This window comes from Suncus etruscus, chromosome 18 (genome assembly GCF_024139225.1).
Source record: "Suncus etruscus isolate mSunEtr1 chromosome 18, mSunEtr1.pri.cur, whole genome shotgun sequence".
In the NCBI taxonomy this organism is placed as follows: Eukaryota; Metazoa; Chordata; class Mammalia; order Eulipotyphla; family Soricidae; genus Suncus; species Suncus etruscus.
The window spans coordinates 2690707-2717088 of record NC_064865.1 but is presented as its reverse complement, the minus strand read 5'-3'; the positions used below and the strand labels follow the sequence as shown (position 1 = coordinate 2717088).

The window sequence follows — 26382 nt, the reverse complement described above, 5'->3', positions numbered from 1 at the left end:
ACCTTATGTAAGGCAAGCAACTTAACTTCTGTACTATCTCTGAACTGCCATCCTTTTGTTTGTTTGATTTGATTTTTGTTTGGGGGCCACATCTGGCAGTGCTAAGGGCTGATTCCTGACTCTGAGCTCAGTAATCACTTCTTGTAGGGTTCAGGGGACCATATGATATGCTAGAGATCAAGCCTCAATTAGCTACATTGCAATTAAGGCATCCATCTTTTTTGTTTTTGTTTTGGGTTTATTTATTTATTTATTTATTTTGTTTGTTTGTTTTTGGGTCACACCCGGTGACAGGGGTTACTCCTGGCTATGCGCTCAGAAGTCGCTCCTGGCTTGGGGGACCATATGGGATGCCGGGGGATCAAACCGAGGTCCATCCAAGGCTAGCGCAGGTAAGGCAGGCACCTTACCTCTAGCGCCACCGCCCAGCCCCCTTATTTATTTATTTTGGGGCCACACCAAATATATTTTGGACGCTCGGGGGTTACTCTTGGCTGTGCGCTCAGAAATTGCTCCTGGCTTGGGGGACCATATGGGATGCTGGAAGAACTGTGGTCCATCCTAGGCTAGCGCCACTGCTCTGACCCCTTGTTTTGGCTTTTGTTTGTTTTTTGGGTCACACTCGACAGTGCTCAGGGATTACTCCTGCCTCTGTATTCAGAAATCACTCCTGGTAAGCTTGAGGGACCATATGGGGTTCTGGGAATTGAACCTGGGTCAACTTTATGCAAGGCAAACACCCTACCCGCTGTGCTATCACTCCGGCCCCTCATCCATTTTTTTATTCCTATTTTCAGACAGAGTAGGGCAGTGCTCAGGGGTTATAGCTATCTCTGGGCTGAGGTGGGAGGAGGTTGCTCTTTAGAGGTGCTGGTGGAGGACCAGAAGATACTAAATTGGGCAGGATGCTCACTTTGCACACAGCTGACCAGGGTTGGAGACCCCATACCCCATATGGACCTCCGAGCACTGTCAGGAGTATATAAAAAGCAGAGCCAGGGGTCGGAGCCATAGCACTGTGGTTAGGGATTTGTCTCTCAGATGGTTGGCCAGGGTTCAATCTCGGGCATTTCATATGGTCCAGAGAGCCTGCCAGGAGTAATTTCTGAGCACAGAGCCAGGAGAAATCTCTGAGCACTGCCCAGTGTGAATCAAAACCAAAACCAAAGAAAGAAAGCAGAGCCAGGAGGAATAACTTCTGAGCATTGCTGAATATAGCCCCAAAACAACATCAATTTAAAAAAAAAAAGTGTTGTGGAGACACCAGGCAAGTCTGGGGATGCTTTGAGCTATTGTCTCAGACAATCCTGCCATCTATATTCTGAATTAGCTTTTATAGAATTAACAGTTTAGTTGATAACATTGACTCACAAAACTATATCCCACTCAGGACATAAGACACTTGCCTTGTACACAGCTGACCCTGGTTTGATTCTCAGTTTTACATATTGTCTTTGAGCACTGTCAAGTATTATCCTTAGCATAGAGCCACGAGTAATTCCTGAGCACAGGAGGTGTGATCCAAAAATACACAAATAATCATCCCCCCAAAAATTCAGTAACCCTGAGTTGTTGTTTATCCATGAGCTGTTGAAAAATTTAGTAACCTGAAGCAGCTCACCACAAATTGCTGTACACAGTACTGTCAACACTCATGACAAGTTGGTGCCGAAAAATAAGGGGAAAAAATATCAAACAAATTCTTGCAGAATCCATACAAATGTGAGTCTGTAGCGACAGATCTCTGTATTTGGCTCTATGAGTTTGTAGGAAAGTGTGCCCGTCTGTTTTTGTTGCGTGTATGTGCCTGCTGGGGTTAAACCCAGGATCTCATGTGAATTTGTGCCGCAAAACTAGCCACACCTAGTCCTTTTTGCTTAGTTTGGTTGGTTTTGGAAAACCACACCCGGTAGTGCTCAGGAGTTACTCCTGGTTCTGTACCCAGGGATCATTCCTGGCAGTGTTTGAGGACCACATGGGATCCCTGGGATCAAACCCTGTGGGCCACATGCAAACGCCCTACCTGCTATGCCAGTTGTTTCATTCCCCCCTCCCTTTTTTTTTTGTTTTTGGGCCACACCCGGTGACGCTCAAGGGTGTGAGGCTATGCGCTCAAAATTCGCTCCTGGCTTGGGGGACCATATGGGATGCCGGGGACTCAACCACAGTCCGTCCAAGGTTAGCATGTGCATAGCAAGCGCCTTACTGCTTGCACCACAGCTCTGGCCCCTCATCCCCCTATTTTTTAAGTGATTCTAACTACAGAAAAGAACAGAGAATTTTAGAGATTGTGGATAATAAAGGTTAAGATAAACAGCGATCAAGAAGACTGATATTTTTTCGTGAACATACTAAAACTGAGGGAAACCTCTAAAATGTGTTTAAATAAAGCCTAAGAAGCTAAAAGTATATGACTGTATTTGAGCAAGTCTACAAAGATTAAAAATAAGTAGAGTGAGGGCCAGAGAGATAGCATAGTAGTAGGACATTTGCCGTGTATGCAGCCAATCCAAGACAGAAGAACAGATGGTGGTTCGAATCCCAGCATCTCATATGATTCCCCAAGCCTGCCAGGAGCAATTTCTGAGCTCAGACCCAGGAGAAACCCCTGAGCGCAGCCAGGTATGACCCAAAACTTAATAATAATAATGATAATAATAATAATAATAATAATAGTTAGATTTGCATCAAAATTCACTGCAGGGGCTAGAGAGATAGCATGGAGGTAAGGCACTTGCCTTGGATGCAGAAGGTTGGTGGTTCAAATCCCAGCATCCCATATGGTCCCCTGAGCCTGCCGGGGGCAATTTCTGAGCGTAGAGCCAGGAGTAACCCCTGACCACTGCCAGGTGTGACCCAAAAAAACAAAAAAACAACAAACAAACAAACAAAACAACCTCACTGCAAAACAGCCCAACACATAATAACAGCCATTTATAAGGTGATTTACAGTTTACATAACACTTCCCACATTATTCTCTCATTTGCCATATACTTAATATTAGATATAATTTGAGGTACAAACTAATTAAGCTTAATTAGTAAGTTCTTGTGAATGACTGTAATTAGTGGGACCGGTTTGCTGCCAAAGCAAATTTCAGTTCTTTTTGTTTGTTTGTTGTGTTTTTGGGTCATACTCGGCACCACTACGCCTGGTTCAGTGCTCAGCGATAACACCTGATGGCACTCAGGAGACCATATGTGGCGCCAGGGATCAAACCTAGACTATGCAAAGCATATGCTCAACCCTTTGTGTTATCTCTCCAACCTGTTATCTAGTATTTAGAATTAGGACTCAATTAGTACATTCCATTTAAATGTCATAAATACAATCTTCCTGTATATTAAATTATGCCTCAGTCTGGAAAGATAGTAGAGTGGGTAAGACCCTTGTCTGGCATGTGGCCAACCAGGGTTACTCCTGGCTCTGTATTCATGAATTACTCTTGGCAGACTCAAGGGACCATATGGGATGCCAGGGATCAAACCTACCTGCTGTATTATCTCTCTGGCCTCTGGAAGGCCTATTTGACTCACTGAGCTAGCCTAGCCTTTTAGTGTGGATCTCCACTTGCCTTTCCCCTCTCATTGGATTCAGCACTCAGGCAGGGAAAGCACAGCTGTCACTCCCAAGGGGACTTCCTGGAATTGAGCAGATGATGGGGAACTGAGGTGAGTCGAGAGGGGTGTGGAGAAATAGTACAGTGGGTAGAGCACTTGCTTGTGGCCAATCCTGGTTCAATTCTTGGCATCTCGTGATTCCTGAGCCCTCCAGGAGTAACTCCTGATTGCATAGGCAGAGTGCCGGCTCTTCCCAGGTAGATTGGTCTGGGGTGATAATTCTGGTGCCTTCTCAGAATGGGGTGGGAAGGGGGGTGGACAACAGATTCCCCTTTCTGACTGAAGGTACAGAAGCCCACACACACTATGACAAAAATGAATCTTACCAAACTTACAAGCCATCAAGTTTGTTCTGGCTATATGTGGCTGTGTGACACTTCAAAATTTTAAAGTAGTGTCAGCTTACTAGAATCACAGCAAATCTGATGGGTAAGTCCATCAAGCTCAGTGAGCCTAAACAGTAACACAGAAGGCTTTTAGCACCAACCACAGCCCAGTGGGCTGAGAGACAATAATTTTAACAACAACATTGAGATATAATAAATATTACAAATCAACCTTTATTGGGGCCGGAGAGATAGCATGGAGGTAAAACGTTTGCCTTGCATGCAGAAGGATGGTGGTTCAAATCCTGGCATCCCATATGGTCCCCCGAGCCTGTCGGGAGTGATTTTTGAGCTTAGAGCCAGAAGTAACCCTGAGCGCTACCGGGTGTAACCCCAAAACAAAAACAAAACGAACAAAAAAATACGCAAATCAACCCTTATTGATCTATCTTTTGATAATTCTATTTGCCTATGTGTTGTAACAAACAATATGAGGTAGAATTGTTTGTGCCTGAAAGGGGACAGGTTGGGGTAATGGGTGGGAAACTGGGGACACTGGTACAGGGAAAGACACGAGTGGTGGTATTGGTGTTTGAACATTTAATGCGTGAAACAACTATATTATGAACAACTTGGTAAATAATGGTATAATTAAAAAATTACAAATAAACAGTGATATACACTGAATGGTATAGAAATACGGAGAAAAAATTAGTGAAGATTCTGTGACAGCAAGTTACCAGAACAGAGCATTTCAGAATGCCCAAAGAGAAAGAGCATGGCTGGCTGTTTGAGAGGTTCATTTAGTAGTTGGAGGGGGCCCAAAGTAATAGTACAGAAGTTCAGATCAAATGTGGGAACTACCTGTGGTCCCTGAGTCCCACCAGGAGTGATCCCTATGGCAGTCAGGAGTAAGTTGGGTGTGGCCCATAAACAACAACAACGACAAAAAAGCAAAAATAGAGTGGCTGGAGAGATAGTACAGTGGTAGGGCATTTGCCTTGCACGCAGAGACCCAGGACAGACGATGGTTCTAATCCTGGCATCCTATATGGTGCCCCGAGCCTCACAGGAGTTATTTCTGAGCGCAGAGCCCAGAGTGGCCCCTGAGTGCCAATGGGTGTGACTCAAAACAAACAAACAAACAAACAACCAGAACCAACACATATTGAGTGGTCGGAGCAATTTGTCAGCAGGTTAGGCTTTTTGTCTTGCACAAGGCTGACCCGGGTCCAATCCCTGGTATGCTTTATGGTTCCTTGATTATCACCAGGAGTAATTCCTAAGTAAAACCTGAGCATTACCAACTGTGACCCCAAAACAAACAAAAAACAATATTGAGAGGTTGGAGAGACAGTACAGTGGGTAGGGTGTTTGTCTTGCACCAGACTTTGATTCCTGATATCCCATATGGTACCCCAGCCCCTCCAGGAATGATCCCCACAGTAGAGCCAGGAGTAATCCCTGAACACTGCTGGATGTGGCCTAAATAGGAAGGACAGATGGATGACTCTGTGTGTGAGGATCATTCTTGGCAGTACTCAGGAGCAACAAGGTTACTCCCAGCTTGGTACTCAGGTAACAATGAGGTGCCAGGGCTTGAGCCTGGGCTTCCCCCATGCAAATCATGCACTCAGCCCGTTCAGCTTTCTCTGTGGCCCACTGTTCTTTTTGTCCACAAAAAGGATATATATATTTTTTTTCTTTAGTGGGTTTTTTTTGGGGGGTCATACCTGGCAGCGCTCAGGGGTTACTCCTGGCTCTATGCTCAGAAATCGCCCCTGGCAGGCACGGAGGACCATATGGGATGCCAAGATTCAAACTACCATCCTTCTGGATGTAAGCCCAACCTCCAGGCTATCTCTCTGGCCCCATAAGGATATTTTTTATTTAAGTAAATTTAAATAGAAAACCAGAAAGGGGAGCCTAGATTGAGACAAATAATGGCTACCTCCTCTCCAACAGAAGTGGGAATGTGGCCCTCGAAAGTATCAAACACCTTGGGGCCGGGCGGTGGCGCTAAAGGTAAGGTGCCTGCCTTGCCTGCGCTAGCCTTGGATGGACCGCGGTTCGATCCCCCGGTGTCCCATATGGTCCCCCAAGCCAGGAGCAACTTCTGAGTGCATAGCCAGGAGTAACCCCTGAGCGTTACTGGGTGTGGCCCAAAAACCAAAAAAAAAAAAAAAAAAAAGAAAGTATCAAACACCCACTCCCATTTGCTGAGCATCGCACCTTCCCTGGAGGGTCCAAAGTGCCCCCAGGTCTGCCTGTCCCCAACAGCAACAGCATTTGGTTGGAGGGGGAGGACAAGGCTGTTTGTTGCAGCAGCAGTAAGGAAGGTGTTGATTGAAGAATGAAACAGTGAACAAGAATAATGCAACTGTCCAGAGTAGCTCATGAACAGAGGAAAGAATGGGAACCAGAACCTGGGGGCAGAGGTGAGTTACATGCCAGTGGAAAGAGGACTAGCATCAACAGAAAAGGGGCACAGGAGGAACAACCCTCTGCCTTGATCCTGCCACATGACTGGGCCTGGCTAAGAAGGGAATGTGGGCAGCTGTGGCGAGGGAATGGGGCGTGTTAGAATGATGATATTGGGTCCCTTTTAAGGCCAAGCGAGCAAGCCCAGGACCCTTAGTGGGAAATCAGAGGGGAGAGAGAGACCCCCCCTTCCCCAACCAAGTTGGGGGGAGGCAGAAGGTACAGCTAAGTGGTGCCTTATGGATGGGAGAAATGCAGGGGACCAAGATGGAAGGATGGACAGATGGAGGGAACATTGCTCCCTGCTGCCCCCAACCCTGCAGGGGCCTTTGTTGGGGCAGGTGCGCTCTGCAGGGTGGCAGGACGTGTGGACCTCAGGGGCTGGGCGTGAGGGGCATGGAGCTGTCCAGCCCCAGAAGAATTGACTCTGGGCAGGTCACTGTGGGGTCGGGCTCGCTGCTCATGACGTCCTTGAGATGCCCTGTCCTTCCTTTCTCTCCAGTTGTTAGTTGGTCTTTTGGTTTCCTCACTGGAGGAAACCTTAGTGGAGTCTTTGCAACACACTGGTTTTTGGTTGCCTGAAATCTCTTTTTTGTTTGTTTTATGTTTTGGGGCCAGACCTAGTGACACTCAGGAGTTAGGTGTATTTTACACACACACACACACACACATACACACACACACACATCTTAAAAGTATTTCATAATAAAATAAAATAAAACTGAACTTCTGGTGCTGGAACAATAGGACAAAGGGCAGGGCACTTGCCTTGCACAAGGCCAACCCAGGTTCAATCCCTGACATCCCGTACAGTTCCGTGAGTTTTCCAGGAATGATTCCTGAGTGCAGAACCAAGAATAACCCATAAGCACAGCTGGGTATCACCTAAAAGCAACCAATCTAACAAACAAAACAAAACTGCTCCCGATTAGCAATTGCAAATGTATCAATGCAGGACACATGTTTATTTTCCCTATAAACATTTTCCACAGATAATCTTTTAGAGGAAGAATAATGAAAACCAAACAAAAAGAGTGGTATTCTGTGATTTGCTCTATCTGCAAAGGAGTAGCACAGTATCTGGAAAGATAAAACCTCCACTAATCTTTCCTGAGTCCTGAAGTAGAGATGAGGAAACTGTCATTGCCACATCAAACAAAGGCCCCAGAAGATGGAAAGTAGTGAAGCATTCGCCACCTTGACTCATTCAAGTTGCTTGATCCAAGTTTTCCCTGAGAGCTCTGTGCCAGTGCCAGACAAGGGGCAAGATAAGTTGCCCTTAGTTGTCCTTTGTTGCCCTTAGGAGCTGGAGAAATAATACAGTAGGCAGAGTGCTTCTTTGCACATAGATGACCCTAGTTCAATCCCTGGTATTGCCTAGGGTCCCCCAAGCTCTGCCAGGAGTGATCTTTGTGCACAGAGCCAGGAGTGTGCCCTGAAAACCACTGGGTTTGGTTCAAAAATAGATAAACAGGGGCCGGAGAGATAGCATGGGAGGTAAGGCATTTACCTTTCATGCAGAAGGTCATCGGTTCAAATCCCGGCGTCCCATATGGTCCCCCGTGCATGCCAGGAGCAATTTCTGAGCGCGGAGCCAGGAAAAACCCCTGAGCACTGCCGGGTGTGACCCAAAAAACACAAAAAAATAAAATAGATAGACGGGCTGGAGAGATAGCACAGCGGTAGGGCTTTTGCCTTGCATGCAGCCAATTCAGGACAAATGGTGGTTCAAATCCCGGCATCCCATATGGTCCCCCAAGCCTGCCAGGAGCGATTTTTGAGCACAGAGCCAGGAGTAACTTCTAAGCACCGCTGGGTGTGGCCAGAGAGATGGCACAGTGTTAGGGCGCTTGCCTTGCACACGACTGACCCAGGATGGACCGTGGTTCAATCCTCCGGCATCCTATATGGTCCCCCAAGCCAGGAGCAATTTTTAAGCAAATAGCCAGGTGTAACCCCTGAGCATCACTGGTGTGGCCCAAAAATCCAAAAAAAAAAAAAAAAAGATAAACAAAAAAACAAAAAAGAGATAACTTGGTAGATGAGTCTTTCTTTACTATTTTTCAACCTTGGCCCCCTTCCTACCTTGTTTACTTCCTATAACACCCCTGTTCTATCGGTTATCCCCCTAACCTTATGCCATGTCTCCCCATTCATATGATTTTTCATTTGTGGCCCCTTTGGATTCTGGAGATTCTCAGGGGCCATATGATCCCCAGATGAGAAATGTTGATCTAGGATAATGGGACATATGCACAAAGAATCAATGCAGAAAGGGGAAGGGCAAGTATGCTTTGTTTTATTTTCTAAATTATTTTGTTTGGGGGCCATACCCATCATTGCTTAGGTCTTTTTTTTTTTGGGCCACACCCGGCGTTGCTCAGGGGTTACTCCTGGCTGTCTGCTCAGAAATAGCTCCTGGCAGGCACGGGGGACCATATGTGACACTGGGATTCGAACCAACCACCTTTGGTCCTGGATCCACTGCTTGCAAGGCCAACGCCACTGTGCTATCTCTCCGGGCCCCATTGCTTAGGTCTTACTCCTGGCTCTGTGCTCAGAGATCATTCCTGATGGGACTCTGGGAACCACATGTGGTACCAGGGATAGAACCTAAGTCAGTCATGTGCAAGGCAAGAGTCTTACCCACTCTACTATGTTTCCAGTTCCTGAAAAAGAATGACTTGATAACTTGATATAGTGCTCAGAAATTATTCCTGGCAGGCTCTGGGGACCATATAGGATGCCGAGGATGCAAGGCAAATGCCCTACCCACTGTGCTAACACTCTGGTTCCTGATCTTATATAACTTCTATTGGAGGAGGAGAAGCAACGCCAGGAGTCGTACCCACGGTTTTTCACTGAGCTACATCTCCACATCTCCAACCTCAAGGATAGAGAGATCTTATTTGTAAGAATATATACCATGGGGCCGGGAAGGTGGCGCTAGAGATAAGGTGTCTGCCTTGTAAGCGCTACCAAGGAACGGACCGCGGTTCGATCCCCCGGCGTCCCATATGGTCCCCCCAAGCCAGGGGCGATTTCTGAGCACATAGCCAGGAGTAACCCCTGAGCGTCAAACGGGTGTGGCCCAAAAAAAAAAAAAAAGAATATATACCAATGAAGTTCTCGCCTGAGGAACACCTTTTCTATGAAAGCCTTATAAAGGAAAAGGCAGGGCCAGAGAGATGATACAGGGATAAGATATGTGCTTTGTATCCTGCAGATACAATCACTGGCACTGCTTAAGGTGCCCAGGCACCACCTAGGGTTACTCCCAAGCAGAAACCCAGGGCTAGCATTCATACACACACACACACACACACACACACACACACACACACCATACAAAAGGTAGAAGTAATATATCAATAGAACTAGTATATTGTTTTGTTTGTTGTTTATTTTTGAAGGTACCACACCTGGGCAGGTGCCACACCTGGAAGTCTTACTCCTGGATCTACTCTTAGAAATTACTCCTGGCGGGTTCAGGGAACCGTATGGGCTAGGAAATCGAGACTGGATCTGCCACATACAAGGAAAATGCCCTACCTGCTATTGCGCCGGCCCGGTTTTTGTTTGTTTTAGGGTCATTTTCTTCCACTCTGTGGGTATACATTTCCTTACGTGTCCATTGAAGCACTGCTGAGCTGATTTTTTGGGGGTGTGTGCCACACCTCGTGGTGTTCAGGAGTTATTCCCAACTTTTTTTTTTTTTTTTTGGTTTTTGGGCCACACCCGGCAATGCTCAGGGGTTACTCCTGGCTATGTGCTCAGAAGTTGCTCCTGGCTTGGGGGACCATATGGGACACCGGGGGATCGAACCACGGTCCGTCCAAGGCTAGCGCAGGCAAGGCAGGCACCTTACCTTTAGCGCCACCGCCCAGCCCTATTCCCAACTTTGTACTGAGGAATCATTTCTTTTTTTTTTTTTTTTTTGGTTTTTGGGTCACACCTGGCAGTGCTCAGGGGTTATTCCTGGCTCCAGGCTCAGAAATTGCTCCTGGCAGGCACAGGGGACCATATGGGGCGCCGGGATTCGAACCGATGAACTCCTGCATGAAAGGCAAACGCCTTACCTCCATGCTATCTCTCCGGCCCCGAGGAATCACTTCTAACAGTGCTCAGGGACTATATGGGATGCAAACCCAGATTTGACCCCAGGCCAGCTGTGTGCAAGGCAAAAGCCCTACTCACTGTACTATCATCTCTCCTGCCTCAGCTAAGGCCATTTTAAACATCTTAATTCAAATTAGGAATATGTAAATACATTGTGAGGTTTCCAAACTAAGAGCCCATCATAATGATAATTAGTACTTAAATCGCATTTCTGTACCAGATGCTGTTGAACACCTTTTGTTTATTCATGAACCTAATCCTTACAGCAGTCATCTGAGGTAGGGACTTATACCCATTGTACCAATAAAACTGAAGCAGGGGCTAGATAGTTTAAGAGGGAAGGCATTTGCCTTGCATGCAGATGCTTCTGCTGCGACTGTAGGCACTGACTATGGTTACCTGACCATCTATTGGGAATACCCCTGAACACTTCTGAATGTGGCCCGACCCCACAAAACCCAGCCCTACAAAAAGAAGGAATGAAGAGAAGGAAGAAAGAAAAGAAGGAAGAAAGGAAGAGAAGGAAGGAAGGAAGAGAAGAAGGAAGGAAGGGAGGGAGGGAGTGAGGGAGGATGGAAGGAAGGGATGGAGGGAGGACGGAAGGGAGGAAAAAGGAAGCAAGGAAGAAAGGAAGGGAAGGAAAGAAGGAAATGAGGGAGGGAGGGAGGAAGAAAGGGCAGAAAGAAGAAAGGAAGGAAGGGCGGAAGGAAGGAAGGAAGGAAGGAAGGAAGGAAGGAAGGAAGGAAGGAAGGAAGGAAGGAAGGAAGGAAGGAAGGAAGGAAGGAAGGAGGGGCAGAGGATGCTTGATTTGCCAATGAGTAATGAAGTGAGCTCTCAATTCGGTTGATCTTAAACACTAGTCAAACCAACCAGGCAGAATCAAACTTTTTCCCCCTACCTGGAGATGTTCAGGGATCACTCCTGTCTCTGTGCTTAAGGATCACACCTGGAGGGACTTGGGGGACCATCCCTATGTGGTGCTTGGAATGGAACCGAAGTCGGCTACGTGCCAGACAAGCACCCTGCCCTCTGTACAGTGCACACCCCTTGACAGCATCTCCAATACAGTTTCTCCATGAATTGTACTTCATGCCTCTAAGAAAAAAAGCCTTTTTTTTTTTTTTTTTAAGAACCTTTAACCCTTAGCTTTGGGGGAAATAAGAGGACGTTTTTCCTCTCCAAAAAAGAAACTGCCCAGACACCAGTCAGCCTTCCCGGCGTCTTCCTGGCTCCCTCCCTCCATCCCTGCCTAGCTTTGGGTACTAGCCTCCTGCAGGGAGGCCAGACAGACAGAGACCAGGTCAAGTGGCCCCCCAAGTCCCTCCGACCAATGGGAGCTGAGGAGCCGAGGATGCAGCCAATGAGGCTCCGATCCGAGCCCGGGGGTGGAGTCACCCGGAGGGGCGGGAACGTCGAGGTCCATCCAGGCCTGGCAGCGCAGGCTGCAGCGAGCGGAGGAGCCATGAGCTGGACCTGTCCCCGTTGCCAGCAGCCTGTTTTTTTCGGTGAGGTTCGGCCCAAGGGGGAGAGAAGGGGGTGCAAGTGAACCGCTGATTCCCTGGGGGAAGCCAGAGGCTGGTGCTGGGGCAGCTCTGACCCCCTTTCCACCTGGGGCCCTCGCATGAGCTTGGCCCAAGATGGCATTGACTCCCCTGGGGGGGACATGCCCCATAATCTCCTGGGGGCAGGAAATGAAAGGGGGTGCCCCATGGCTCGGCCTGGTCTGCAGCCTGCAGCCCTCCCTCCACCTGTCCCCTCACAGCGGAGAAGGTGAGTTCCCTGGGCAAGAACTGGCATCCTTTCTGCCTGAAATGTGAGCGCTGTCACAGCGTCCTGTGCCCTGGAGGACACGCAGAGGTGAGGCCTAGCAAGGACACGCAGCCCTTGGACGGTCGCCCGTGGCCCAGACGCCAGCTCCCAGTTTCCATCCTGGCTGCCAGCCCTCCGCATCCGACCCTCAAGACCACCTGATCTGGTGTGGGGCCGAGATAGGATGGCGAGTAAGGTGCTTGCCTGGCATAGGATTAACTGAGTTGGTTAATTCCTGAGTGCAGAGTCAGGAGGAACCCCTGAGCACCACCAGGTGTGGCCCCCAACATAAAACAACAAAACCAAACCTGAGTTATTCGTGGGTTCTTTGCCTTTGGGGTGGGTGGGTGGAGACAGGAAGCAGTGACCATCCCGGGCTGCTCATGCCCTCTCTCCCCCAGCACAGTGGCCATTCTGGGGTGCTATACCTGCACCCCAGATCCATCACCCCAAGCCAGGAGACCGAAGTCAGCCTTTGGGGGTGTGTCTGTGAGGGCCAGGACAGCTAACTTTCCTATGCTCATGCCTAGCACAAAGGGAGGCCATATTGTCACAAGCCGTGCTATGGGGCGCTCTTTGGACCCAAGGGTAAGTACCTGCCAGTACTGAGGGGCTGGTGGCAGAGGGTCCCCCTGGGCCTTGAAACTGGGGTACCAGCCCATCTTCACCTCTTCTCTCTGCAGGGGTGAGCCTCAGTGGCATGGGCTCCTACCTCTACAGCCCCCCCACTCTTCCCCCAGTCAGGCCCGCTTCCTTCAGCCCCAGCAGCTTTAGCCCACCCAGGCCCAGGACTGGCCTTCCACGGACCAAGAAAAGTAAGTGGGACCTGGCCCCTCCCACTCTATGCAGGCTGCCCCCCCCACCCCCCTGCTCCCCTGTGCTGTTCACCTTCCACCTTTGACTTTGTGGCCAGCTGGCCTCCTTCCCAAGGCCCCTTCTTCGATGTTCCCTCATGCCAGCCACTGATTTAAGAGGTCAGCTGGGGGGCTGGAGAGATAGCATGGAGGTAAGGCATTTGCCTTGCATGCAGAAGGTCGGTGGTTCAAATCCTAACCTCCCATACAGTCCCCCGAGCCTGCCAGGAGCGATCTCTGAGCATAGTAGCCAGGGTGCGACCCAAAAACCAAAAAAAAAAAAAAAAAAAAAAAAAAAAAGAGGTCAGTTGGGCAGATGACATCATCAACCCACTTTATAAGTGAGAAAACAGATCCAGAGAATGCCAAAGACCCTGTGCCATCGCCACAGAGGCTGTGGACCAACTCTTAAGGGCAAGGAAGGAGTCTAATTGTGAGAGGTCACGGGGCTGAGCCAGTCCTCCCCGGCCCTCCACCCTGCCCCTGGACTGGGCAGTGACACTTCCCCAACACCTGACACCACTGCCCGCCCGTTCCCCGGCCAGCTCAGGTATCCCGAGGATTGAGTTGCTGACCCCACAGGACTGCTGTGCCCCTGAGTCCCTAGAAGACAAGGAAACAGGGACCTTTGCTCAAGATGGGGCTGGGGGAGGAGAGGTGGTCACACACTCAGCTCAGCCAAAGCAAGGTAGATTGTCTGGAAGTGCCCTGAGCCGGCTGGTGCAGGGTGAGGGGGTTCTTAGACCTGGCCCCCCTTTCTTCCCCATCAAGGCTTCTCCCACATGAAGACATTCACTGGGGAGACCTCACCATGCCCTGGCTGTCATGAACCTGTATATTTTGGTAAGTGTGGAAGGGACTGCAGTTAAAGGACAGAGCGGGCACTGGAGCGATAGCACAGCGGGTAAGGCGCTTGCCTTGTAGTGACTGAACCAGGTTCTATTCCCAGCATCCCTGGGTCACCCCAGCACTGCTAGGAGTGCGGTGCTGAGTACAGATCCAGGGGTAACTCCCGAGCACTTCCAGGTGTGGCCCCAAAACCAAAGAAAGAACAAAACTGGGTAGCTGGCGGGCAGGGCTCCCTGCACGCCCCCTGAACTGCCATCTCTCCCCAACGCCAGCTGAGAGGTTGATGTCTTTAGGCAAAAATTGGCACCGTCCCTGTCTGAGGTGCCAGCGCTGCCAGAAGACGTTGACACCTGGGAGACATGCTGAGGTGAGCGGCCTGGATGGTGGGTGTGGGGGGAAGGTGGAAGGCTGGGGGGCAGTGGCACGCTGAAAGTGTCCCTCTTTCTCTCTGTCTCCCTGTCCCTTGGTCCCAGCATGACGGCGTCCCCTACTGCCACATTCCCTGCTACGGCTACCTGTTTGGGCCCAAAGGTGGGCAGCCCCATCCAAGACAGCATGCCTAAACTAGCCAGCCATGGCCTGAGGGGGATGTGGGGATGATTTTCTCCGGGATTCAACACACCCAGGCTCTTCCTGGCTCCCTCCCACCCTCAGCCCAGCTCCCCTGAGCCTCAAAGTCCTTGATGACGGGGCTCTCTCCTCTAGGTGTGAACATTGGTGACGTAGGCTGCTACATCTATGACCCCGTGGAGATAAACTCCAAATGAGGTGCTCATAGAAGAAAGGTCACCTCATCTTGGGCCACCTGCATGCCAGCTCTGGTCCCGTGGGAGTCACCGGTTCTTCAGCCCTAAGTGGGCGAGGGAAGGTGGAATTTGGGCTGCCTGGGTCCGTGCTCCACGTAGGCCCATGTGGGCTTTCTCTGATTTCTCACCCCTTCCCATCCCATGGGCCTCTCTGGGGCCACTCACTAGGCTATTTTGAAGGTTTCCGGCTTTCCCAATCCCTTTCCCCAGCAAACCTTGGGACACCAAGGTAGCCATAAAATTGTGTTTATTCTCAAATTCTCTGGCTCTCCAATAAATGGTTGACTCCCTTGGTTTCAGCTCTTCTTTGGGTATGAGGCTGAGACAGTCTGGGTTGAGACAGAGCTGGGTTGGATAGCAGAGTAGAGAGGTGAGGAGGAGATGTGCATTACTTTGCAGAGTTCCCAGGCATAGTGGGTACTCCATGGAAAAAAAGAGGTATGTTTTGCCGGGCCTCTGGTGGTGAGCAACCCCCAGCACCACCTGCCCTATTAGTATTAATCCCTCAGGTCCTGGAGCAGCCCCTTCCTGAATGCCATCTCTAGGAGCTGCATGTAATTTGGCCGCTCCTTGGAGTCTGACATCAGCTATCCTTGGTCTGCTCATTTGTGAGATAAACAGACTAAGACCAGAGAGGGAAGTCCATACACCTGAGGTCAAACAACAGATCAGTGGCAAAGCTCAGATCGCAGCCTGTGACCAGGCCGACTGTATCCCCACCTAGGGCTTCCCACGGTTGCTCGTGCCCCAGCTCAGAGGGCGCCATTATTTGCTGTATCAGTCCTTCCAGAAGACGTGGCAGAATCTACCACTGCCTTCTGGGAAATCACTCTGGTACTGGAGGCCAGGTAGTTCACACAGGGAGGCTCCGCCAGCCCGGGGCCAGTGCCCTGTTCTCTTGCTCCCTTGGTAGAGCTGGGTGGAGTGGCCTGCCCTGACTCCAGTCAGTCCTGGACCTGCTTCATGGGCACCTCTTCCTCCTGCAGACTTGATGGTGTGCTGGAGAGGGGGAAGGAATCCAAGTGGTAAACAAGTCCAGGTGTGTTTTCTCATGGGAATCCACAGCACATCTGAGCCTGCAACCTCTCCCCCACACACACCTCTTCCTCTCCACGTCTTGGATGGTCTCTGGTAGCTGTGCTTGCCTGGTTTCTGGCAGCAGGAGCGCGGTACAGGCAGCCAGCAGGGCGGTACCCCCATAAGCGAGCTGGGGCAGCGACAGCCATACTCCATCCAGCAGGGTTGCCAGGGGGGCCAAGGAGCCCCCGAGCCGGCCCACCAGTGCAGTGAGCCCCATCCCTGTCTGTCTGTTCAGAGAGGATGGGGATGGAGGGCGCTGCTCAGAGGCTCACGCTTACGTGGGCTTATGCCTCATGAGGACTCGCCCTGTTGCAGAAGACCCAATAGTCACGCTAGGCGTACCCCTGTTTTCCATAACTGACTTGGAGAACAGAGGCTTCCTTCAGGTCACACACACACACACACACACACACACGACAAGCCAGCACTCAGTCAAGGATGGGGCCCCATTCTGATAGTGCCAGCAAGGTGCCACTGAAAGGTAAGAGAAAGAAAGTGTGTAGGGGGGAAGGAGAAGGGGCTCATTGGAAGAGCTCGTGCCTTCCAAATATGAGTTCACACGACACAAATCATGCACAGATATCAAAGTAGGGGCTGGGGAAGGGTCAGCAGCACTGAAGAGGTCCATCCCCACCTGGGGAGCCCGGGCTTCCACTTATTGGGCCCACAGGTGGGGTGGGGTGGGGTGGGGTGGGTGGGAGCTCGGGTTAGCAAGGCGGTTCTCTCCTCAAGGAAGCCCAAGGAGATGCCCAGGGAAGAAACGCCCGACACAGGCCCTCTCCCCTCTCCGCCTTCACAAACTGGAGCCTGGGTCAGCGGTGTCCAGGTGTGGCAGAGGGGCAGGGAAGGCGGCCGGCGAGGTGAGGGGCGCCCACCAGCCCGCCGCGCCCCGCAGACGGGCCCCACCTGAGCACGGTCGGGTACAGCTCGGAGGTGAACAGGTAGGCCGTGGTGAAGGCGGCTTCCGAGAACCCTTTGCCCATCACCGCCAGGGCGCTGCTCCAGGACCCCGACTCTGGGGAGCGGGAGGGGGAGGCGGTGAGCGTCCGGACCTGAGGGCCGCAGTGCGGGGCCTCCAGGTAAGGGAGGCAGCTGGAGTTTGGGTTGGTGGGCGGGGCCTCGAGGGGCGGGGCCTCGCATAAGTGAACCAGTGGGCGGGGCCTCCGAGGTGGGCGGGGCCTCCAGGTAAGGGGGCAGGTGGGGTTGTGCGATGGGCGGGGCTTCGAGGGGCGGGGCCTCGCTTAAGTAGCCTGTGGGCGGGGCCTCAGGTAAGGGGGGCAGGTGGAGGTTGGGCTTGGGGCCTGGAGGCTGGTGTGTTGGGCGGGGCCTCCAAGATGGGCGTGGCTGTGGTTTTGGGCGTGCCCTCCGGGTTAGCGGGAGGCAAGTGGAGGGAGGTCGGGTGTGGGCGGGGCCTATAAGGGGCGGACCGGTGGGCGGGGTCTCCTCGGTGGGCGGGGCCGACGGGCGGGGCCTCAGGTAAGGAGAGGCAGACGGAGGTTGGGTTTGGGGCCGGGTGGGCGGGACACGCACAAGTGGACTCGCGGGCGTGGCCTCACACGTGGGCGTGGCCTTGGGATAGTGGGCGGGGCCTAGTCTATGGGCGGGGCCTCGAGGCGGTGGGCGTGGCTTCCAGGTTAGCGGGGAGGCAGGTGGAGGTTGGGTTTGGGGCCCGGAGGCTGGTGTGTTGGGCGGGGCCTCCGAGATGGGCGTGACTGCGGTTTTGGGCGTGGCCTCCGGGTTAGCGGGAGGCAAGTGGAGGGAGGTCGGGTGTGGGCGTGGCCTCTGCGGTGGGCGGGGCGATATATTGTGGGCGTGGCCTCCGGTTAGCGGGGCGGGGCGGGGCGAGGCTCACCCGAGGTCAGCAGCAGGCGGACGCCCAAGGCCAAGGCCGTGCCCAGCAGCGTGCCGGCCTGCGTGAGGCGGCGCCCGGCGTGGCGCACGGCCAGGTAGACGAGCACCTTGGAGGGCAGCTCCACGGCCCCGAACAGCAGCTGCGTCTGGTACAGGTCCAGGCCCAGCCCCGACACGTCCAGGCTCAGGCCGTAGTAGGAGAAGTTCACCCCGAACCTGGGCGGGCGGCCGGGGCGCCCCAGTGCCGTGAGGGGCCTGGCCGCTCCTGCCCCTCTCTCCCCCATCTCCTCGGGAGGCTTGGCTTGGGGGGGCAGGCAGGGCGCCTCAGGCCCCTGCCAGGCCAGCCCAGGTCAGGTTCGGCCTTTTGGGTCCCACCCCGCAGTTCTCTACGCTCAGAAATCAGTCCCTCCTGGCAGGCTCAAGGGGGGACCCATGGGAGGCCCTGAGATTCGAACCACTCTCTGTCCTCTGTGCAAGGCAAACGCCCCATGGCAGTGCTATCTCTCTGGCCCCAAAACTCCAAATATTTGCGGGGCATTGGGTCCCACCCGGCAGCGCTCAGGAATGGCTCCTGGCAGGCTCAAGGGGGGGACCCTATGAGGTGCCATATGCGATTCGAACCCACGACCTTCTGCATGCATGCGAGGCCAACGCCCCATCTCCGCGCTATCTCTCCCGCCCCAGATTTGGCCTTCTGGAGGAGCCAGCCACCTTCCCTACCTTGTCGCGTGATTTCCCCTCCAGACCCAAGGGAGAGAGAGGGGAAGGAGGCCCGAGGGGCCCTGAGCCTCCCCACCGCCGGCTGGCCCATCCTCTCGGGCCCCTTGCCCCTGCCCGCCCCTCCTCACCACACCACCATGCAGCACAGGGAGATGTGTCGGAGCCGCGGAGTCCGGAACAGGTCAAGGTACGAGGGTCTTTGAGCCATCCGCTCCCCGGCGGCCACTTTGCTCAGGGCCTGCGGGGGTGAGGGGCGAGGGGAGGCGCCTGTGACACCCTCCGAGGCCCCAGGAAGGCGCTTCGTGGTTTGGGGGTTCTGGTCCGACCTCCCCGCACCAGTAGGGTAGGGGTGCACATGGAGCTGAAGACACTGGAACTCTTCAGAGGGGTCAGGGAGATTTTTCTGCCCCCACTGCAGGCCACAGGAAGGGGACACTTGATACAGGTCTCACGAACACACACGCACACACACACACACACACACACACACACACACACACACACATGCACAGACATGCTGTCACCCTCACCTCCCGGCTGAGGCCGTCCTCACCCACGGGCCGCCCATTGAGCCTGGCACAGCGGAGCAGGTACCTGTGGGCCTCCTCCACCCGGCCCTGGGTCAGAAGCCAGCGTGCAGACTCAGGCACCCACCTGAGGAACAGAGAGGGGGACCCTTCCATCAGAGCCAATCCTATGTCACATCCCCTCCTGGCACACATGAGTTCTCACTCTCGCTGGCCACTCAGCCAAGAAGCTCATCTCCCCAGATCCAAGTCACTTTCCTTCTTCCTCTAAGGCCCCACTCAGAGTCTCCTCTTTCCCAGCTCCTTATTCAGGCTCAGGTTTCCATAAGAGGGAGTCCCTCCTCTACGGCACTGAATTCATCTCACCAGGCTCCCACTTCTCCCCCAGACTCTAGGAAGGCCAGAAATAAGGAGCAGACATGCACAGACAGATGCATCGTCCGAATGCATAACACATAGCATCGTCCCAAGCTGGCTCATCAGGGGAAACCAATGAACTGCCCGGCTTTCTGCTTGGCACCCTTCAGGCATTCCCCAATTCCCGCCCTCCATGATTCAGCCAGCCCACAGGCAGTGCACTTCCCTCTCCTTCCTCTCTCCCTCTCTCCTCTGTCTCCATCATGCACCTGTACTGGCCCCCAGGCCTGCTTGCTGTCCCTCGCTGCTTTTTCTGCTTCTGTCTGGCTCACCATCTCCCTGTCTCAGCTTCTTGTGCCATCTTCTTTCTATGCATTTGTGTCTCCTTTTCTCCATTTCTCTATCCCTGTTTCTCTGTCTTTTCAGCTCTCATCTCTCAGCCTTTATCTCTGGGTCCTCTTGTTTTTTGTTTGTTTGTTTGTTTGTTTTTGTTTGTTTTTGGGCCATACCCGGCATTGCTCAGGGGTTACTCCTGGCTGTCTGCTCAGAAATAGCTCCTGGCAGGCACAGAGGACCATATGGGAATCCGGGATTTGAACCAACCACCTTAGGTCCTAGATCGGCTGCTTGCAAGGCAAACACCGCTGTGCTATCTCTCTGGGCCCTCTGGGTCCTCTTATTGCTACTGCCCTGCCCCAGCTACTTGGGGGCCTCACCAAAGGCTGACGATGCCTAGGGCACATGGAAGGGTAACAGTCAGCAGTAACCACCGCCAGTCCCGAATCAGGTAGCCGATCAGCGCCAGTAGCATCACGCCCCCTGTCCAGAAGGTGCTGCTCAGGACACCGGCTACAGTGCGGTGGTGCACATCCAGCCACTCCAGCTCTGTCACCGAGATGGGGAGACAGTGAGCCAGGTACCCACAGGCTCCATCCCCCGTCAGTCCCCTTCCATCCCCCCATCCAGCCATCTGGGTCTCTGCCTGCCTCACCCAGCGGCATCACAATGATGGTGAAACCAGCCAGGGCAGTGCCCGTGAGGGTTCGAGTGATGGCGAACATGACGTAGCTGACTGAGGCTGCAGACACCAGGCCCAGTACCAGAGTACTCACGTAGGCCACCAGCAGCAGACGGCGTCGCCCAAACCTGCCAAGGAGTCAGGGTCCGCTTCCAGTCCCAAACACTCTGGGCCTGTACCCTAGCTAGCTTCCCATCACTCCCATTTGGACCCTGCTTCACCCCACCTGTCGGACAGGTAGCCGAAGGACACGGCCCCCACCAGCACTCCGGCAAAGAAGAAGGTGGAAGTAGCGCGATTCAGGCCTTTCTGTTCACACACCAGGTCCCACTGTGGGGAAAATCAGCACGGGGGCCTGTCCTCACACAGTAGGACACAGGCCCCTCTGGGGGACACTCACCCTCCTAGCCATGTCCTGGGGCCTCCTACTCCTCACTAGCCCTTCTGAAGACTCCATGTCTGACAATAACTCCTCAGAGGTTTGCCTCAGCTGCCCCAACTCAAGGATGCACAGCGACCATAGGGACCTGTCCCCCTACCCACTACCCCTATTCCCTTTGTGAGTGGTTTATGTAAAGCCCTGACTGTCCTTTGTCTCTTTTTCCACCTTGGACCCCACCTGTGCCTCCCCCACTCCTTGGACCCACATCCAAGTCACTAGCGGTGGGTGGATCCACGGTTCAGGGTCCTTCCCCACCTTCCAGGAACTGAACTTAGGGCTGCAAGTCTATGGACACCCCCTCCCCAGAAAAAAGAGGCCAGCCAAAACCCCGGAGGTCAAGTTGGGGTGTCGCCCGGGCCACAGCACAGCCCACATGTCACGTGTTCCCCAGCTGCTCACGTGTCCCCCAACCTCTGGGCTCCGATTCAGGTGGTACCTCGGTAGCAATGGTGGAGGAGAACTCGGAGCGATCGTACTCCCAGCCCTGAGGGCAAGGCACTGTGGAGGGGGCCCCATCCGGCTCCCCAGGACTCTGCCCCTCACGCCCCCAGGTGGCGTTGGGGAGGGTCTTGGGGTAAGTGAAGCGGAGGCAGGAGCTGAAGGAGCCGTCGGACTCTTGGGGCAGGTGGGCCTCCAGCCATGCATCCGGATGACTGAAGTTGGCAGGGGCGCCGGGCAGGGCACAGCGGTGGGCTGGCACAGCCGCCAGGAAGATAGGCAGGAGGAAGTGCAGGGGCAGCAGCAGGCGGGGCAGTGCCAGCAGTGCCACATTCCACAGCTGGAAGGGCCCAAAGCCGCCTACCTGGTCCAGCAACTCCTCGAAGCCCATCGCCTCCCACCCACCGACCAGCCCTGAGCACCCACTGCGGTGCCCAGCACGGCTCACCCCACCCACCCAGTGGAACCTTGGACTCTGGGGGTGGGAAGAAGACACTGATGAATGGAGAGAGGCCAGAATCCAGCCCTCAGGGGCCGGCCTAGCCAGGCCCTCCCCAGCTGCCCCCTGCTCTGACCGTCTGGGAGTTGAGGCTGGAGGCTGGGCTGTTGCACCCCTCCAAAGTTCGGTTACTGACTCCACAAGCTCTGGAACTAGATGTGGGTGCTCAGGGGCCAAGAGGGGCTACTACAGGCTGCCGCCCATGGATCTTAGGATATAGAGGGGGTGAGCACAAGCACTTCAGACCAAGGGCAATGGACCCCATGAGGAGGCCCCTGGGCATGGTGCCAAGTCTCCCCACATGCCCTTTGTCATCAAACACAGCCTGGCTGGCTGCCCAGGATTTGAGACTGAGGGCCATGTCCTGGCTAGGTGAAGGTTCCTTTTGCCCCCCTGGGCCATTAGTCCCCTGCCAGAGCTCCTGCCCTGGCTTAAGATACTTGTTACCACATGGGTATTCAGCCCTCTGGGGACTCCTCCCAGAACCTCCATTCTCACTTTTTTATACAGACACTTCCGCAGGCAAAATCCTTCCCTCCATATGCCTCTGCCCCTTTTTTGGGTGCTTCTCTGAGGACCCTTAGGGAGGGGCCAGAGTAGATGTCAAATTCCCACCAGAGCTCCAGAAATTCTTACCTCCCTCCCTTTACTCACAGTCCTGGCTCCACTGTCCAAACACAGCCCAAATGAGATGTTAGTGGTTCTGAACCCCATACAGGGCTGCAGAGCTAGCTGGAGATTGTCCAGATGAGTTCTGAGACTGCAAGTTTCCATATTCTTTGAGAAAAGACCTGCATTGGGGAGATGTTCAAACACTACTGATTTCATCTACCACCTTCCCTTTGTTTTTTACTTTTGGACCACAGCTAGTGGTGCTCAGGCTTACTCCTGGCTCTGTGCTCAGAAATTACTCCTGGCAGAGTTCAGGGGACCATATGTGATGATGGTGGGGATCAAACTCAGTTCAGTTGCCTGCAAGGCAAGTGCCTTAATTCCTGCTCTATCTCTCCGACTCTAGGCCCCATTTTGAGCAGGTAAGGAGATGATTGGATGCAGGAGGATCTTACTAGGACTCAGCAGTGGATCAGACATAATGGTGGCCAAGGCTCAAACCCAGGCCATTGCCTGCAACCATCTCAGTGTGCACTCAGCTGTGTTCCTGAAACAGCTCCAGTACTGAGTGTTGCTGGTGATACTGAGAGACACTGGGGTGAGGGCTATGATGAGGTTGCTGACGGAGTCTGTAATGGAAAGATGGGAAGGGCTGCAGCAAAGTCTCGTGTCGCTTGCTGAGTTGCCCAGACATTCTCCCTGCCCTTTGAGGTCACAGTTATGAAGAGGATCAACTAAGCCTCCCTAATATATCTCTTACCTCTTTTGGCCTATTTTCCATGCAGAGTCCATGGTGAACAAGATAGCTTTTTCTTGTTTTTGTTTTTGTTTTTTGTGTGTGTGTTTTTTTTCCCCGGGTGGAGGGTTAAAGGCCACACCTAATAGTGTTAAGGATTATTCCTGGCTCTATCTATGCTCAGGGGTTACCTCTATACACATGGTCTGGGAACCAGAAGTAGTACCAGGGATCAAACCAAACCTCCTGCATACAAAGCATGTGCTCTAGTCTCTGGCCTCGCAATGAGGTTTTTATTTTATTTTATTTTGGTTTTTGGTTTTTGGGTCACACCCGGCAGTGCTCAGGGATTCCTCCTGGCTCTACACTCAGAAATCACTCCTGGCAGGCTCGGGGGACCCTATGGGATGCCGGCATTTGAGCCACCATCCTTCTGCATGCGAGGCAAACGCCTTACCTCTAGGCTAGCTCTCCGGCCCTCAATGAGTATTTTTGTTTTGTTTTATTTTGTTTTTGGATCACACCCGGTAGCACTCAGGGGTCACTCCTGGCTCTATGCTTAGCATAGAAATAGCTCCTGGCAGGCACAGGGGACCATATGGGATGCCATTCCTTCTGCATGAAAGACAAATGCCTTACCTCCCTGCTATCCTTCTGCCCCCTCTCAATGAGTATTTTAAATCACAAGTCTCACTGGATAATGTTGCTGCCTATAAATCTTTCATTATGGGGCCAGAGCAGTAGTACAGTGGGGAAGGTGTATGCCTTGAACGTGGCCAATCCAGGTTCAATGTCCCGCATCCTGTACGATCTTCGGTGCCTGCCAGGAGGAATTCCTGAACATAGAGCTGGAAATAACACCTGAATACTGTTGAGTGTGGCCCCAAAACAAAACAAAACAAAACAAAACAAAACAAATGTCTTTCACCAAGGCCAGAGAGGACAGTGGGTAGGGTGCTTACCTTGCATGTGATCAACTCAGGTTTGAACACCAGAACTAAATATAGTCCCCTGAGCCCTCCAAGAGTGATTTCTGAGCACAGATCTTGACATAATTCCTGGGTCTGAGCATTGCTGAGCGTGAAGCTAAAACAAACAAATTTAACTTTCATAATTATAAAAATAAAATCCCTCAGGTCAGAGATGGAGCATAGCTGTAGAGCACTAGCTTTGCATGTATGAGGCTTTGGTTTGTTCTCTGGTGCCAACAGCAGCAAAACCTTCACCAGCTCCCACGGCTCGAGGGTGAAAAGCCGGGCTCCTCACTTGGCCCCTAAGATCCACCTTGAAGGGGCCAGATCGATAGCACAGTGGTAAGGCGTTTGCCTTGCATGCAGCCAACACAGGACAGACCCTGGTTCAAATCTCGGCATCCCATATGGTCCCCCAACTCTGCCAGGAGCGGTTTCTGAGAGCAGAGTCAGGAGTAACTACTCCCAAGTGCCGCTGGGTGTGACCCAAAAATAATAAAAATCTAAAGATCCACCTTGAAGACTGCTCTTCTCCCTTACGACCTTTACCCTCCTATTGCGTCCTTTTCCCTCAACAGCCTCAAACCTTCCCCCTGCTCAATGAGGGTCCCTCTTCTGCTCTTATGCCCAAGCACCTGGAGATCGACTCTAGGGAGAGCTCTTCTGAGCCCTCTTGTTCTCCTCCACACTGCTTGCTCGTCTCTCACTTAGCACTGTACAATCATAGCAATGACTATGAGAGAGGATGAACTGTGCCCCTCACGGTGCCTGAGAGCTGCATTTGGCAGCCAGCTCCTCTCCTTGGTCCACCTTCCCGGCCCCAGTGTTCTTCTGAGCACTTCTCTCCCTTGCCAGTGGCTCCCAGGAAGCTCCTCTAAGTTTACTTTGGGGTTTTAATTTTGGGTCATGCCTGGTGGTTCTCAAGGAAACCATGTGGTGCTGAGGATCAAACTGGGGTCCTATCTACAGAGCATGAACTGCAGCTCTCTGACACATCTCCTGGGCCTCTTTGTGCTCTGCAAGTGTTGGCAATTCTGTGAGAGTCCATATGTAGTGCTGGAAATGCAACCAGGTCAGTTGTATGAACGTCAAGCGCATCTTGAGCCCTATACTCTCTCCACCTTGTGCTTCTGTTACAATTTTTTCAGGGGTTAAACAATACCCAGAGGTGCTCAGGACTTCTCCTGGCTCTGTATTAAGGGATCAATCCTCTAGTGGTGCCAGGAATTGGGCTGGAGTTGCTGGCACATGAGGCAAACCACTAAACTTGAGTACACTCCACATTCTCTCTCCATTACATTTTCATTTCATTTATTTATTCATTTGTTTTGGAGCCACATTCAGGGATGCTCAAGGGTTACTCTTGGCTTTATACTCAGGAATTACTCCTGGTTCTGTGTTCAGAGATCACTCCAAATAATACTCAGTGAATCACATGTGGTTCCGGGATCAAACCTGCATCACTGTATGCAAGTCTTACCTGCTTTTCTCTCTCTTCTTTAGGCCTTTGGAAAAATCTTGTTTCTCTAACAAGTGACTTTTAGACACTCCCATCTTAGTCAGAGCTTCATTGAGCATTATCCTTGTGATCGTTCCCTGGGCTAACCACAGTGATGGGCTGAGCCCAGGGACAGTGGTGACACTGACATGTTTGTAAGAACCATGGTGGGCACAGGATGGTGGAATCGGCAGCCCTGTGTGGGAGGTGGTGGCAGTCATGACAAAGGCATGGGAACGAGATTTGGGTTGGGCTTTTTCCCTTTTTGTTAGTAAATCATATGCCATAAGAATCAAGGTTGTGATGGTGCTGGTTTGGGACTCAATGAGCATCTGTGAGTTGAGCAAAATATAGTAACGGAGGGTCCTAGAGTTAAGAGTTGGGCAACAAACTAAGGTTGAAATGTGGCAAGATTGGTGAGGAAACAGGAGTGGTTATATCACTTTGAGTGGCTCCTGGAATGGGGTTCATGCCTCCTGGGGCAGAGGAAAATAGGCAAATGGACTTGTATTCTTCTCACTTGGATCCATGACCATGCAACCTCTCAACACCTGCACCCACCCCTGGCCTGTTCCTTTCTTGAAAAGAGACTGGCCTCCTAAACTGCATTACTTAGCCACAATAATGCATTCACAAAATCTATCTGAGGGGGAGAGAAAGCACAAGGGAAAAGTGCTTGCAGAAGGGGTAACAGATTGAACTCACAGCCTTTCCAGTAACAGGGCAGGGACACTTTCCCACTGAGCCAAACAGAGTCCCAGCTTTTGT

General features: G+C 52.5%; 2 protein-coding genes across 6 annotated transcripts; one reads left to right on the top strand and one right to left on the bottom strand.

Moving 5' to 3' along the window:
• Window positions 1-11862: 11862 nt before the first annotated feature.
• On the top strand, window positions 11863-15157 carry CRIP3 (cysteine rich protein 3). Of its 4 annotated transcripts, none has more exons than XM_049765532.1 (8): window positions 11863-12052; window positions 12310-12404; window positions 12887-12944; window positions 13040-13171; window positions 13982-14053; window positions 14353-14426; window positions 14533-14590; window positions 14765-15157. In XM_049765532.1, exons 1-8 carry the CDS (start codon window positions 11878-11880, stop codon window positions 14824-14826), a joined length of 726 nt encoding a protein of 241 aa, XP_049621489.1. In that variant the 5' UTR covers window positions 11863-11877; the 3' UTR covers window positions 14827-15157. The 4 variants fall into 4 exon arrangements, with proteins under 4 accessions (XP_049621489.1, XP_049621488.1, XP_049621491.1 ...); XM_049765531.1 differs by having other exon boundaries at window positions 14332-14426; XM_049765534.1 differs by lacking the exon at window positions 14533-14590.
• Window positions 15158-15809: 652 nt separating this feature from the next.
• Window positions 15810-21810, bottom strand: SLC22A7 (solute carrier family 22 member 7). Of its 2 annotated transcripts, XM_049765501.1 has the most exons (11): window positions 21297-21810; window positions 21038-21043; window positions 20645-20748; window positions 20392-20546; window positions 20117-20285; window positions 19047-19170; window positions 18645-18754; window positions 17798-18012; window positions 16852-16960; window positions 15966-16172; window positions 15810-15864 (listed from the first exon to the last, which is right to left on the bottom strand). In XM_049765501.1, exons 1-11 carry the CDS (start codon window positions 21687-21689, stop codon window positions 15810-15812), a joined length of 1647 nt encoding a protein of 548 aa, XP_049621458.1. In that variant the 5' UTR covers window positions 21690-21810. The 2 variants fall into 2 exon arrangements, with proteins under 2 accessions (XP_049621458.1, XP_049621457.1); XM_049765500.1 differs by lacking the exon at window positions 21038-21043.
• Window positions 21811-26382: the final 4572 nt, after the last annotated feature.